At 39.1% G+C, this 15887-nt stretch overlaps 1 protein-coding gene across 2 annotated transcripts in view; it reads left to right on the top strand.

The window, feature by feature from the left end:
* Positions 1-15887, top strand: part of LOC141144568 (intraflagellar transport protein 70A) — an 85242-nt gene that overhangs the window by 51274 nt on the left and 18081 nt on the right. Inside the window, exons 12-15 of one of the 2 annotated variants that reach the window (XM_073630358.1) lie at positions 2142-2207; positions 3911-3987; positions 9649-9859; positions 13007-13054. In XM_073630358.1, the coding sequence (XP_073486459.1) occupies positions 2142-2207; positions 3911-3987; positions 9649-9859; positions 13007-13054 (402 nt within the window). The remainder of the gene's footprint in view (positions 1-2141; positions 2208-3910; positions 3988-9648; positions 9860-13006; positions 13055-15887) is intronic. The other variant, XM_073630359.1, reaches the window with a different exon arrangement.

Genomic DNA, 15887 nt, shown 5'->3' with positions numbered 1-15887 from the left:
GCCAATGAAGTTGTATTTAAATCTTAACTATTCCTGCAAAAGTCTGTTTTGGCCTTTACCCCCTGTACTTTCTCAGTTTTGGGGGGAGAGGGGTCAGAGCTAAAGTCAACTTTTACAGAAAAAATCTTGACTTGCATAAAACTTCAACTATTTAGTTCTCTGAATCAAAAATCAGGTAATTTTTTTAATGCTCAGTTAGAATTTTCCTAATTTCTGACGGGTTTAATTTCAACAACAAGTTGTGGGCTTTAATGTTAAATTTACAAAAAGGAAAAGGTCTGATGTCACCCGCAAACCACCTCCATCCCAATATATGCAACAAAATACAGGAACTCACCCCGGGACTTTAAATGAGGTAAATGCGGTAAGCCAACAATTGACAAAGTAAATGCAGTCTCAAAATGTATTAAAATTGACATGCAAACATAAACAACATGAATCATAGCCAAGCCACTGAAATGATACATACAGTAAAAAATGTCATTACACATATCATGGTATAAAATGTAAATTGCAAGGTACACAGGCATGAAAAGTATCCCAAAGCGTTTCACCAGACCATGCTCGCTTCATCAGGGGTAGATGTGTGTGTAGTACATCTGTGGGGGGTATAATGAACCAAACAAGTATCCGAGATTGGTATCGTGACAATTAGTTAAGAGGGTCCAAAACGCTTGGCCCTATACTCACCGAAGGCTGGATCAGACTACCAAATGCTGAATACCCAGAGATGGCCTCTGGTACTTATTGGGTTCATTATACCCCCCCACAGATGAAACTACACACGCATCTACGACTGATGAAGCGAGCATGGTCTTGCAAAACGTGTTGGGATACTTTTCATGTCTGTGTACTTTGCAATTTACATTTTATACCATGATACGTGTAATGACATTTTTTACCGTATGTATCATTTCAGTGGCTTGGCTATGTATTATGTTTATGTTTGCATGACAATTTTAATAAATTTTGAGACTGCATTTAATCTGTCAATTGTTGGCTAACCGCATTCACCTCATTTAAAGTCCCGGGGCAATTGGTTAATGTTAAATTTAAACCTATTTAATGATTCATAGGCTGCTTGGCCTATGACACCTCACTTGAGAAATAAGAGGATATCTGTAATTTAAAGTGATACTAAACACACACTGTTTAATTTCCATTGCTCCTTCTCTTTCTGTATGTGAATGATGGCATTGTAATTATTAAAAAAAAACAAAAAACATCTAAGTACCTTTTGCCTAATCGATATACAGCTGTCACATGACCCAGCTCTTTCTCGGCCTGTCTGCAGGGAAACATATGCAGGAGGATATTCTAGTCCTCTGCTGCTGGTCACAGGTTAAAAAAAAAAAACAGCCTTTGGAATACAGAGTAAAAATAAATAATATCAGTAAACTGTTTAAAATTGTCATACATATATATATTTGAAGTTAAATCTTTATTATTTTTTGCCAATAACATGGTGTGGGCGGATTTCTGCCAGTCACAAACTGTGTCATGCCCCGCCAGCCTGTGTCTTAGAATAAGAAAAAGAGGGAGGCAAAGCCTCGACTAATTTACATGTAATATCCCACCCCCATTGTGTTTAGCTGATTAGTGGGCATTGAGGAGGAGGGAGGGACTGGGCTCTCATTTACCACGGTGTATACACTCATGTGTTTGACTGCTCAGATGCGATAGGAAGGAAATGCTCAGCATAGAAACTCACCAAAAGACTGAGCATGGGCAGAGTTGCCACTACAGCTGCAAAATCCCTAGCTGAATTGGGGACATGTACAGAAGGGGGAGATAGGGAGAAGTAGGATCATCCAGGTTTATTGCAGAATACAAAAAACAAATCTCATAGTGACTTATTGATAGTATTCTACAAAAAGGGTTTAGTGACACTTTAAATCTGTTTTTTTTCTAAATGAAAAGCTGTTAATGGTAAATATTATAAAAAGTGGAGCTTTCCTTCAAGCTCAACATGTAATTAGGAGTTTGCAATAGATATTGTTCCTGTAAAACTAGCCGGTAACTAAACATTTTTCTTGGTTATTTTGAAGCTTAATTTTTTAAAATCTTAATGTGCAGTGTGAATTAACTGCAGCTGCTTATTATATTATAATGATAATATAACGAATTATTTTGTACTTTAGGCTTATGCCAAGCTGGAACAACTGGCTGGAATGCTCACAGAACAGCTAAGAAAATTAACAAAACAGGTAAGAACTGGATATATTCTTTAATTTTCTATAACATACCACTGAAATCAGCTGCATAAAAGAAATCTTAAAAATGCACAACTAATTTTTGATTAGTATGGGAATATATACTGTACACGTTTAATTTTTATCAAAATATTACTATTATATTATTACTTTGCTTTTTTTGCTTCACACTAACACAGTGGTAGTGTTAGTCTTCAAGTGATCTCTATATGCCCTTGGAGTCCCTTGAATTATAGGACAAGTGCTTCAACTATTTTCCAAGATGAGAATAAATGTTGCTTCCTCCTGACACTAAGTGCCGGTTCACACAGGGGCGACTTGTCAGGCGACCTAGCCGCCTGACAAGTCGCCTCCCGTTCTGTACAATGGAACCATTCTAATAGGAGCGACGCAAGTTGCTCCGACTTAGGAAAAGGTTCCTGTACTACTTTGGGGGCGACTTGCATAGACTTCTATACAGAAGTCGTTTTGCAAGTCGCCGTGGAAGTCGTGTGCAGGCGACCTGCAAGTCGTGCCGCCCCTGTGTGAACCGGGGCTTAGCCTGCACAATGTCATTCAACTGTCAGATGCCAGAGCTTTTACTGCTTAGGTTAACAGCTTAGTGCTGGGAATGATGGGACTTAAAGTGAACCTCTAGCCAAGCTGGGATCACGTTAAAAAGTTCAGATATTCTTAGCAAGTAGTAAATGAGCTTTAAAATAAGCCCTTGCTGACCTGGTGTAGTTGTAGTCACTGAAGAGAAAATCATCCTCAAATTTTACAGCAGAGGCATTGAATTTGCAGCTCGGGATTGGGCGGTCTGCCAGCCTTCAAATGTAAAGATGCTGTAAACCGTTGACAAATGGACTGCAGGTAAACTTCAGAGTCTCTGTTGCAATCTTTGAGGATAAATCAATCAACGGTACCTGCAGCTAGTTGCAGCTTGTTTTTAAAACTAATTTACTGCTTGCTAAAATAGGTAAATGCTTTAAAATCCATAGCCTTGCCACAGTTTTATGTTAATAGTAAACAGAAAAGCAACCTAGGCTTCATGTACAGCCTGATCCCAGTACCCACATAGGCACAGGGTATGGAACCCCGACTAGTATCAAGCCATACCCCTGCTCCTCCCTCTAACTGCTGATTGACATGCCTGAGCTTACGCTGTCTCTACTTTACTATGCCTCTGCAGTTCAGAAGTTCAGGGGAAGCAGCACTGAGGACCTGGGGCTGGCAGGAGTGAGCAGTGGGGTACCATATTTTTTTGGGGACAAATATTAAGTAAAAATGTACTGGGTAATGTAAGTTTAAAAAAAGCAGAGGGTTTTATACTACTTCAACCTTAGCCTTGGCCTTGGCCTTATCCCTAGCATTGCCATATAGGATGATGACTGGCTCGTTTGCAATTCTCATAACAGTAGGATACTGCACTCATGCAAATGATCAGGGCGTTTAGGAAATGTGTGATTACTTGAGAATCAGCCCACTTGGAAGCACGCCATCATGCACGCAGCAATGGCAATTCAAACATCCAAAGCAATGCAAAAAGTACTCCAAAAAGGAGTAATTGTGCAGTGCTTAGAATTGTGTGTCCTTTTGTGTTATTGATGAAAAGAAACACTCATTGTACACTTAACTTGATACTGATTTTAACTCTTTTCTACTCAAAAAAAATGGCTATACATGCAATTCAAACATTTGCTAATTTGTTTGTAAAGGTGCAAGAAGCAAGACATAATCGTGATGATGAGGCAGTTAAAAAGGCTGTGAATGACTATGATGAAGTCCTAGAAAAGTAAGTTATAGAATGTATATACATTTGTGTTGATAAGGATCTCTGGAAACATTATAGCTCATGGAGACTTTTTGCAACTATATCACTAATGATTTTTGCACTGTACACTAAACTATAGTATACATACATTTACACCTCTATGTATATTTACACTTGTTATACATGGCAGTTTGTTTTCTGAACTTTATTTTAACATAACAATGCTTGGCACCTGGGGATACAGACAATAGATAAAATGTTTGGATAATGTCCAATTCCACTGCAAATTGTACTTCTGACTACAAACCAATAATTTGGCTCCTGAGGAAGCAGTCATACTGGAGTACGTGCCTTCCCTACCTCCACTCACCTGAGATGGTGTCCCCCACTGGCTGGCGCATTGGGTTTCATTTAATTTTTTATGATGTTTCTGTAGACATAATGATTTGTTGTTTAAGTCTTTCTTTAGTTCTTACTTTATTTTCTCCTTTAGTCCATTACTCTTTTTCATTTTTCTCCCCTCCACTAGGGATCAATGACAGTTATCTGCTTTTACTTTCACTGTGCATCTGACACATTCTTTATTATTACATGAGGTTTAATATGTATTTTTTTGTTTTTTTGGGTAGTTTACTACTTCCTTTATTAGATGTTGCTGTTTTGATGAGAGGCCTGGATGCCTTTCTCTGTTGAAGATTGTCTGACCCCACTTTGAAATAATACTTGAATAATTGAGGGTTAGGGCCCCTATAAAGTGTGAGTTATTTTAGTGGTTCTAAGTGTTTTCATGGCTTAGGGTTTGTGAGTTATATTTTTTTTAGGGTTAATTTAGAGGTGTTAGACCAGATAAGAGTGCTGAAATCATAAAAACTCATGCTAAGGAATTTTGATCAAATTCTGTTGCTGCTGCTCAAAGTGCTCACACCTCACCAATCTTTCATAAACCACAGCACATACAGTATAAAATTAAATAATAAATGAAATATATAAATGAAAAAATTAATTCATCATTTACGTGTAAAGTCCATATAAGGTGAAAATATATAGTTCATAAACAAATCCACTCCGTGATATCCTAAAAATATGTCCCAAGTAGCCCACGAACTTGTACCATTTGATAACGCCCTGTGGGAGGGGCGAAATGCATCGACAGAATTTCCGGTTCCATCCGTCATACTACGTCACATCCCGTGTCTGTGAAATCCACGCGGAGCCAAGGCGAACTCGGAAGACGTGCATAGATCACGGATTATTAATGCCTTTGTCTTGTTAAGCAGATGTCTATCTACTTTATTACTTTAGTGTAAGTGTGTTTTTTATACATTTTTTTAAATAAATCAGAATTACTACACTATGAAAGCTTCTCTCCCTGTATCGATCTGGGTGGAATATGAGTGACATCAACATGAAAAGACGCCTGTCTCATGGTACAAGTTTGTGGGCTACTTAGGAGCGTAAAGAAGAGCTGCCCAGCACTCCCTCACTAGAGTGAGCGTGTTGGACTTTAGGCTGAAAATCTGAGGGTCCTTGCCTTCTGGTGAGTTTGGGCACAAGAGGGGTAGGTGGCACTTTTCACAATGTGATTTTTTTTTTTTTTGAGCACTACAGCACTTTGTTGGTTTATAGTTAAACATGTAGCACTTTAGAGGAAGAAGGTCCAGCGAGGACTTCATTATTTTGGGACATATTTTTAGAATTATATCAAGGAGTGGATTTGTTTATGAACTATATATTTTCATCCTATATGGACTTTATACGTAAATGATTAATTTTTTCACTTTTATATATTTCACTGATGAATTTATTTGTATACTGTATGCACTGTGGTTTATGAAAGACCAGATAAGTGTGCTGTCTCCGGATCACTAGTTTGTTGTTTGATTTCCTCTCGGTCATCATCCTTGTAGTGTATGTTATACATCTTTTTGACTTATGAAATTCTGCCTACCCCACTGAAACTATTTTATTAAAAAAATACACACTTCAGAAGAAATATACACACTGCTCAGTTTGTAGCCTCCCCTGATATTTAACCTATGGGTTACATCGCCTTGGTGTTGACGCTTGCTTTGGCAAATAATTACATTTATTTTACTGCATCATACAAATTGCAGTGTTGGCCAGTGACCCATAAAAACACTCAGAATTGAGCTGTCTATCTACAGCGCTTGGGGGAAAACTGGAATTTGTTTTTATAGTAACTGAAGTCATGTGTACGTGTAGATTAACATAATACAGACTACAGCTAATTATTTTACCCTTTTTATCTGGTTATAGAAAGGCTGAATTCTGCGCAATTGATGTTTTCGGTTTTAATCCATGTCTCTTACAATCAACTATTACAATTAACAAATACAAAAAAACTGTCGGATTCTTATTTATTGAACACTATACCTATAGTTATATTTTATTAAATAAGCCTTAATATTAATGTCAAATTATTTGTTATACAGTATCTCACAAAAGCGAGCATACCCCTCACATTTTTTGTAAATATTTTATTATATCTTTTTATGTGCAAACACTGAAGAAATTACACTTTGCTATAATGTAAAGTAGTGAGTATACAGCTTGTATAACAGTGTAAATTTGATGTCCCCTCAAAATAACTCAACACACAGCCATTGATGTCTGAACCGCTGGCAACAAAAGTGAGTACACCCCTAAGTGAAAATGTCCAAATTGGGCCCAAAGTGTCAATGTTTTGTGTGGCCACCATTATTTTCCAGCACTGCCTTAACCCTCTTGGACATGGAGTTCACCAGAGCTTCACAGGTTGCCACCGGAGTCCTCTTCCACTCCACCATGACAAAATCACAGAGCTGGTGGATGTTAAAGACCTTGCGCTCCTCCACCTTCCATTTGAGGATGCCCCACAGATGCTCAATAGGGTTTAGGTCTGGAGACATGCTTGGCCAGTCCATCACCTTTACCGTCGGCTTCTTTAGCAAGGCAGTCGTTGTCTTGGAGGTGTGTTTGGGATCGTTATCATGTTGAACTACTGCCCTGCGGCCCAGTCTCTGAAGGGAGAGGATCATGTTCTGCTTCAATATGTGACATGTTGGCATTCATGGTTCCCTTAATGAACTGTAGCTCCCCAGTGCTAGGAGAACTCATGCAGCCCCAGACCAGACCATGGAACTCCCACCACCATGCTTAACTGTAGGCAAGACACACTTGTCTTTGTACTCCTCACCTGGCTGCCGCCACACACGCTTGACACCATCTGAACAAAATAATTTTATCTTGGTCTCATTAGATCACAGAACATGGTTCCAGTAATCCACATCCTTAGTCTGCTTGTCTTCAGCAAACTGTTTGTGGACTTTCTTGTGCATCATCTTTAGAAGAGACTTCCTTCTGGAATGACAGCCATGCAGACCCATTTGATGCAGTGTGCGGTATATGGTCTGAGCACTGACAGGCTGACCCCCCAGCCCTTCAACCTCTGCAGCAATGCTGGCAGCACTCATACATCTATTTCCCAAAGACATCCTCTGGATATTACACTGAGGATGTGCACTCAACTTCTTTGGTCGACCATGGCGAGGCCTGTTCTGAGTGGAGCCTGGCCTGTTAAACTGCTGTATGGTCTTGGCCACTGTGCTACGTCTCAGTTTCAGGGTCTTGGCAATCTTCTTATAGCCTAGGCCATCTTTATGTGGAGCAACAATAATTTTTTTTAGATCCTCAGAGAGTTCTTTGCCATGAAGTGCCATGTTGAACTTCCATTGACCAGTATGTGGGAGTGACAGCGATAACACCAAATGTAACACACCTGCTCCCCATTCACATCTGAGACCTTGTAACACTAACGAGTCGCATGACATCGGGGAGGGAAAATGGCTTATTGTTCCCAATTTGGACATTTTCACTTAGGGGTGTACTCACTTTTGTTGCCAGCGGTTTAGCCATTAATGGCTGTGTGAGTTATTTTGAGGGGACAGCAAATTTACATTGTTATACAGGCTGTACACTATCTACTTTACATTGTAGAAAAGTGTCATTTCTTCAGTGTTGTCACATGAAAAGATATAATAAAATATTTACAAAAATGTGAGGGGTGTACTCACTTCTGTGAGATACTGTATATATTTTACTGCTGTGAGCATACTGGGGGCTAAGCTTAGGCATTTAGCTGACTTACTGAGCAGAAGTAGGGATTTGTCATATATATATATATATATATATATATATATATATATATATATATATATATATATATATATATATATATATATATATATATATATATGAATGTCTGAATGATATAGGCATTTGTTGCCCTTATTTGTCTGGAATGATTATGCTTGCTTTATAATTTTATTGTAAGACTATGTGAAATAAAGCAACGGAAATTTTTAAGTGCAGCAACCCTTTGGACTTTTTTCTTTATATATAAGGTCGGTGGGAAGACCTGTAGGGAACAGGTTCTTCCCAATTATTTTGGAAATATTTAGTCTTCTGGTTCTTAGTACATGTGAAGAAAAGGGAGCCAGCCAGCTGCTCAGTACTGTTATTATGAACCAGCTTGCTTGGTGTTCCTGCGTTTTCTGAAGACAGGAGAGACATCTTGATGCAAAGTGTTAGATGGCTCTAACAAATGCCAAAAGTATCTGCTTTCCCACAGTGTGCCCAGCTGAGCTAAAAACTCATTGTTCATGAAGAAAATGATTTCCTTTATTAGAGTGAAGAAAAAAAAACAATGCTTTGCATAAATCCTTAATTTTAACAATTTTCTGTCATAAAACAACTATAGGGTGTAGAGCAGCTAAGGACTGTACGATTGATGGCACTTATGCTTGGTTACCACTGCTGCGATGGCAAAGTTGTACCACTTTGCCTGCGACTTCCTTTCAACTTGATCTGCCTTGGATGCTATTTAGGAGCCTGAACAAGGGCTGAAATCACACCCAAGTCGGACCAAAGTAGTGCAGGAACCTTTTTAAAAGTTGAAGCGACTTGTGTAGTATCAGTTAAGACGGCTCTCATAGGGAAACATTGAATTTGACATGTCACGCGACTTGGGGTCTCAGAAGTCGGATCCCATGTCACAGCCCTGTGAACTCAGCCTAAGTCCCCTGGAAGAGTGAGAGACCCTGATACCATTTCCTGTGCTCTTCACACCACCATCACTAAATCTGGGTGGCCTCTATCAACCGGTAGGTGTAAGGGGACCTAACTGAAGAAATAACAGTACAAAGGTACTAGCACACTTTCAAGCTAGCCAGCAAAATAAAACTCTTTCCATGTCTAGCTGCAAACAGAGCAGAGCGGCTGCCATTCTTGATTTTTTGTAACTGATTAGAGAGGTGGTGAACAAGATGCTAGCTATGGTAGCTATGGAAGGCTCTGTCAAGTCTTGTAAGTGCCCCCTTGAGTGGTTCTCTCTATGCTGTATGTAGCTGCTGTCTTGACCCCTGTGTGATCTACATTTGCCATAGTGATGCACAAGTGATCAGTTATGACACCAGCCATTTGATGGTTTGGCAGTTTGGTTAAGAGCTTAAGCAATTGTGACAGTTATCATTCACGGCATGCCTAGAATATAACTTTTTATGAAATGATTAAATCAATGGGTTTAGTTCCACTTTAATTTGTTCTTCCCCTGGAAACTACAAAGTTTACCAACGTGATGCAATTGGAAGTGTTTTGATATTTTCTTGTTAATGTTCATTCTAGATATATACCTGTTTTGATGGCCCAGGCAAAAATTTACTGGAACATGGAGAACTACCAGGAGGTGGAACAAACTTTCCGTAAATCAGTGGAGTTCTGCAATGAGCATGATGTGTGGAAGCTGAATGTGGCTCATGTTCTGTTTATGCAAGAAAATAAGTATAAAGAAGCGATTGGTTTCTATGAGCCAATTGTTAAGAAGCACTATGACAATGTAAGTATTATCTGCTTTTGAATGAGATTTTTTTTTTTCTTTTTTCCCCATTTTCCACAGCTATTAAAGTGGTATTTAACTCCTTTTTCTGTAACTGGGATCCAGGTGGTTATGCCCTAATGTAATTGTATGCAGAGCATATACCACATTATGACAGACTTACCTGTGAAACAGAGCCCTCTAGCCCTGAGCTGTCACTGCTTCCGGCGCTTCCATCGTTGCCTGTTCTTCCTTCCAAATTCATGCTCTCCAGCCACTTTAATGGTCGGACACATTCGCATTGGAAGTCACCATCGAGGCAGGAAGCTCTGCAGTCACAGCAGACTCAGTGTGCTGACAATGCTGAGTGTACTGCGCATGCGCCAGTGACCTCATCGGCTATAGCCAATGTGAATCTCAACTAAACTTTAGGCCATTTCCAAGGTACCTACAGATAAGCTTTATAAGCTTGCCTGCAGGGAAAAGTGTAAAATTTGAATTTAGTACCACTTTAACTATTGGGCAGGTATGAATATTAGTAACTGCTTATAAACTTCTGCCTCATTTGGAACCAAATACAATGATTTTTTACAGGTCAATTGAATATGTATGGCATACAAAATGTATTAACTGAAATATTTGGGCTATTATCTTTATATGTGATTTTTTTTTTTTTTTTTTTGCATTTTGGCCAGTAGTTTTTGATCAATTAAAAGCTGTAATTGTAATTTAAAAAATTCTTTGTTGCACTTTTTGAAGCTGATTAAAATAAGGTAGCTTTGTGTGTGTAGACATTTATGTGTGTGGCCAACTTTTCTATAGACTATTCTTTCCATATCTCCTCTGAGTAAATTAGAGACCACCCATGTTTAAGCATAACCTATCATTATTTTGAATGTAGCGAAGTAAAATAGCGGTGTCTACAAGATCAATTCTCCCCCTAAGCAAATCTAAATAAGTGCTAGGCTGGTTACCATTAGGAAGGGTGTAGCATACATGGATAAAACATTAAAAAAGCATAACCCTTTGCAAAAGATGGCTTCACCTCAACATAAACCAAAAGCAGGCTCCTCTCCACCCCACGACTGGAGCAACCTCCATACCACTGCAAGAGCAGGCTGCACCACCCACTGCAAGAGCATCCAACTGGTTGAGTAGCAATTTATTGGGGGGTAACCTTTAATTAACCGATTCAGCCCCGGAAGATTCTACCACCTTCCTGACCAGAGCACTTTTTGCGATTCGGCACTGTGTCATTTTAACTGACAATTGCGCGGTCGTGTGACATTGCACAAAATTGACATCTTTTTTTTCCCCAAAAATAGAGCTTTCTTTTGGTGGTATTTGATCACCTCTGCAGTTTTTATTTTTTGCTCTATAAACAAAAAAAGAGCGACCATTTTGAAAAAAACACAATTTTTTTACTTTTTGCCATATTAAATATCCCCCAAAAATATATAAAAAAAACTTTTTTTTCCTCAGTTTAGGCCGATATGTATTTTTTACATATTATTGGTGAAAAAAATCGCAATAAGCATATATTGATTGGTTTGGCAAAAGTTATAATGTCTACAAAATAGGGGATAGTTTCTATGGCATTTTTATTATTTTTTTTTTTACTAGCAATGTCGGCGATTATTATGGCAGACACATCGGACAATTTTGACACATTTTTGGGACCATTGGCGTTAATAGAGCAATCAGTGCTTTAAAAATGCATTGATTACTGTAAAAATGTCACTGGCAGTGAAGGGGTTAACACTAGGGGGCGATCGAGGGGTTAATTGTGTTCCCGGTGTGTATATATGTATATATATATATATATATATATATATATATATATATATATACACACACACACACAGCCTTGAAAAAGTATGCGTGGAGACTGGTTGAGGGAGGGGTGTTGCAAAGGTAGCTAATTATTTGTTTTACAGTGATCGTGTGCTAACAAGAAACATAGTGAGAGAGCAGAGTGACAGAGAGATGAGCTTATTGGTCTGCTGCTTCTCCTGTCACTGTCCCATAAAGGGCTTTGGGTGGGACAAGACCTAGCAGGAGGGCTCCAGGCTGGCCAACATTCAGCCCATGTGTATGGCAGTCAGTCCGACAGAAGCCGGTCATTCGGCCGGCTTCTGTCGAAGGACATGACCGAAGAAGGTCAGCCAACTGGCATCCGATCAGCTCTCTCATGGCTGAGGGCACTGATCGATGTGTTCTGGCTGGGGGGGCATCCCTCCTGTCAGAACTCAATAGCTTAGCAGGGTAGATTGCTGTACTAATATTCCATTGTTCTTACAGCGGCTCCTCCCGAGTTGTCAGGTTTTTTTTTTAACCCTCTGGGTTGAACGAAAAAAAAAACTAGTAGTAGTTTTTGTAATGTACAAGGCTGTACAAGGCTTTACACAGAGTTCCAGTCATTTTTGTGTTTATTAAAAGTAAGCCGCTACAAAAACTGTAACTGCTGGCTTTTAATAAACACACACTCACCTGTCCCAGGATCCAGCGATGTGGCCGCCCGAACCCTCGCTTCTCTCCCTTGCCTCTCCCCGACACTGGCATTACAAGTTTGGGTATCTGGCTGTGACAGATTGCGGCTTCACAGTCGGGTGTGCACTGCACCTCCTCAATGGTGGGCCAATCTTTTGGGTCCTGTGACGTGTCCCAGAAGATGGGAGGGGGAGAGGAGAACTTCCGTTTGAGCTGCCTAGGATGCCCGAGTGAAGTGGGAGCAGGTACCTGTCAAAACTAGGTACCTGTTTTGACATGCCAAATGTGGCATAGGAGGGGGGGAGGACTGCTTAAAGCGGAACGTCCCCTTTTGGGCGGCGCTCCGCTTAAAGGAATGAATGGGCAACATACAACTCTGTGGTGGGTTCATGTGTGCTGTTGGTCTGAAGTTTAGTTTTAAGATGTTTCTGCTCAGATTTTAAAGTAATTTCCAAAAGGGTACACAGGTCATGTTCTGATTCATTAGCATTTGCTGTCTTCTTTCATTACTCTCAACCATTACATTAAACCAACGATTGAAGATCAGATTTAATTCTTACCATATATTTGGAGATTGATCAGTTGCTTAAATCAACCTTTGGCAAAAGCTCTCTTTCTATTACTGTTTACTGAAGCATATGCATCATCTTTGCACAATTTTTCTCCTGTGCATCTCAGCTGGGACAGTGTAACATTGAAGAATGTCCTTGCAAGAGAAAAGTTTCGGTAAACTGAGCGTTTGTCATTTTTGTTTTAATATTTTCTCCTTTGCTTTGGTTGCATGGCTTTTCAGAGTGCTTGTCTCTGTACTGTGTGCTGCTATTTCTCAGGCCTGCAAGTATGCACTTTGTCTATCACAGCCTGGTGTCATCTGTATAAATGGTTCTCATAGTGGACTTGTATAATAACTGTGTTACTGTATAGATAATATGCATTTTGTTTTCTTAGGATGGAAGATATAGTAATTCAATTTTTCATGAACAGTTTAATTTACTTGCCTTACCTATGCTTGTAAGGTTGTTGCATTTGGTCTCATAAAAACCCATCCTTTTGTTACCGGTACTTAAAGTATAAATAAAGACAAAACTTTTTTTTCCAGTTTTGGATTGAGTCGAGAGGGATTAGAACACCTGTCAGGTCGTCAGTGCCCCTGTCACAAAGGTTCACCCTCTCTGTTTACTGTTCTCACTGAGAGTAAAAATGAAAATCTCATATTTTGGGTTGCCACCAGAACTGGAATAGAGGAGAAATCTTCCAATAGGGACAATTGTTCTGGTGACCCCGGTGACAGCCAGAGATTTCCTCACTTTGGAGGAATTTTCTCTCACTTCATTTTGGCTATGAGACAGAAAATGAATAAAATATCTCTAATGGGACACAGATGGCAAAAAACAACAAGGGTTATAGTCCTCTCTTGCTCTCATCCAAAATGAGAAAAAAAAAGCCTTTAGTTTTACTTTAAATGCTCTGTTCCCCATAAAATATGCAGAATTGAAGATTAGCCCTCTTTTTTTTTTTTTTTTTGTTCGCACAAAATGAAACAAGACACGTTATGGTTTATTCTTTTTGTACGTTATTTGCTATCTGCAAACAAAATGGTCAGCGCTAGGTTTCTTTTTTTTTTTTTTTTCAACAGAGAAAGCATATTACTAGTTTGCTTTGTTTTTTTGTTTCAATAATTTTTATTTGAATTTCGCATCAGACAAAAGAGAAAGGGTGAACCAAATACAATACAACATAGTAGTGTACTACAGTTATATTGCAAACAACAATTTATAAGATACATATGTATTTTTGGTTGTACAGTACTACACTTCGAAGAGTAAAAAATTATGTAGTATAATGAAAGATTATTTGTTAGGCCCACTCATGATCTCTTTTGTGATCAGAGGAGCTGTGTTTTGAATACCTTTTTTTTTTTCAGTGTTTGAGTGTATGTGTGTGTGTGGGTAGCTCTTAGAATTCATGTACCACCAATGAAAAGAGTGGAAACATAAATGAAAATAAAAATGATAAAAATAAAATAAGATAAAATAAACATAAGTCAGAATGATAATAATTATAACTAAGACATGTGAGTCCTATTGCATCAGAATAAGCTTGCTATACTCTCCTTATACTTGTTCTGTAATAATTCAGGACTACAACTAGAAGATCATTTATATGGGATTAAAGGCTAAAGACTTCCGAGTACCATTTGAACCAAGGTGTCCACAAATTCGAGACTGCTTCATAGTTCCCGGTAGATGAGGAAAAAAAGGTTTAAACCGCTTGAATTAACTCTGCTATCCCAGGAGCTTTTGGTTCTTTCCAATACCTTAGTATAGTTAGGCATACTGCAAGTAGTACATGAGAGATTATAGTTCTATGGGGTATGGGAATAGATCCTAATTCTAGGGATAGAATCGCCATTCCTGGGTATACGTTCAGGTTCAGACCTGTGATTTTGATTATAATGTTTGCTACTTGGATACAAAGTAAATGTAATATTGGACAGGACCACAACATATGGATTAGGGTACCTGGCGATCCACAGCTCCTCCAACACTCTGGGGAGGAGGTTGGGTAAATCTTGGATAACAAATATGGGCAGCATTATTTTTTGGTAAAGCTCCCAGAGGCTTGCACTTCTGGTAGAGGAGTAGATGGTACAGAGGGCTTTCACCCATTGATCTGCAGGGTATTCTTTCCCTATTACTTTCTCCCAAGCGGTTATTTAAGAAGGTTTAGCAAAGGTATCTTTTTCCTGTAAGCATAAGTATATAAACAAGATACACTTAAATGAGGTTTTGCATTGTTGGTAGTATTGGACTAATTTCCAAGGTAGTTTTCACTAGGTGGGCTATCTGGATGTATGTGTACTGCTCACTGGAGGGAAGGTTGTATTCCAGTTGCAGAGTCCTAATGCCCCGTACACACGGTCGGATTTTCCGATGGAAAATGTGTGATAGGACCTTGTTGTCGGAAATTCTGACCGTGTGTAGGCTCCATCACACATTTTCCATCGGATTTTCCGACACACAAAGTTTGAGAGCAGGATATAAAATTTTCCGACAACAAAATCCGGTGTCGGAAATTCCGATCGTGTGTACACAAATCCGACGGACAAAGTGCCACGCATGCTCAGAATAAATAAGGAGATGAAAGCTATTGGCCACTGCCCCGTTTATAGTCCCGACGTACATGTTTTACGTCACCGCGTTTAGAACGATCGGATTTTCCAACAACTTTGTGTGACCGTGTGTATGCAAGACAAGTTTGAGCCAACATCCGTTGGAAAAAATCCTAGGATTTCGTTGTCGGAATGTCCGAACAAAGTCCGACCGTGTGTACGGGGCATAAATGTTTTTAGTGCTGGGCCAACCTGTATGTCCTCTAAATGAATGATGCCTTTATCCACCCAGGTATTGCATTACTAGTTTTATAAACCATAATGTATATCTCTCCCGAAATGAAGACTTTTTCCATTTCAAAAACATCTTTAAACTGAACCTAATCTGGTCTAAAAAGTGTTTAAGTAAAAAATGCAGAAAGCATAAATAAAAACTAAAAACAGAGC

Source organism: Aquarana catesbeiana, linkage group LG05, assembly GCF_042186555.1.
Source record: "Aquarana catesbeiana isolate 2022-GZ linkage group LG05, ASM4218655v1, whole genome shotgun sequence".
NCBI lineage: Eukaryota > Metazoa > Chordata > Amphibia > Anura > Ranidae > Aquarana > Aquarana catesbeiana.
The sequence above is the reverse complement of the archived record's forward strand: the minus strand, read 5'-3'. Positions and strand labels throughout refer to the sequence as shown.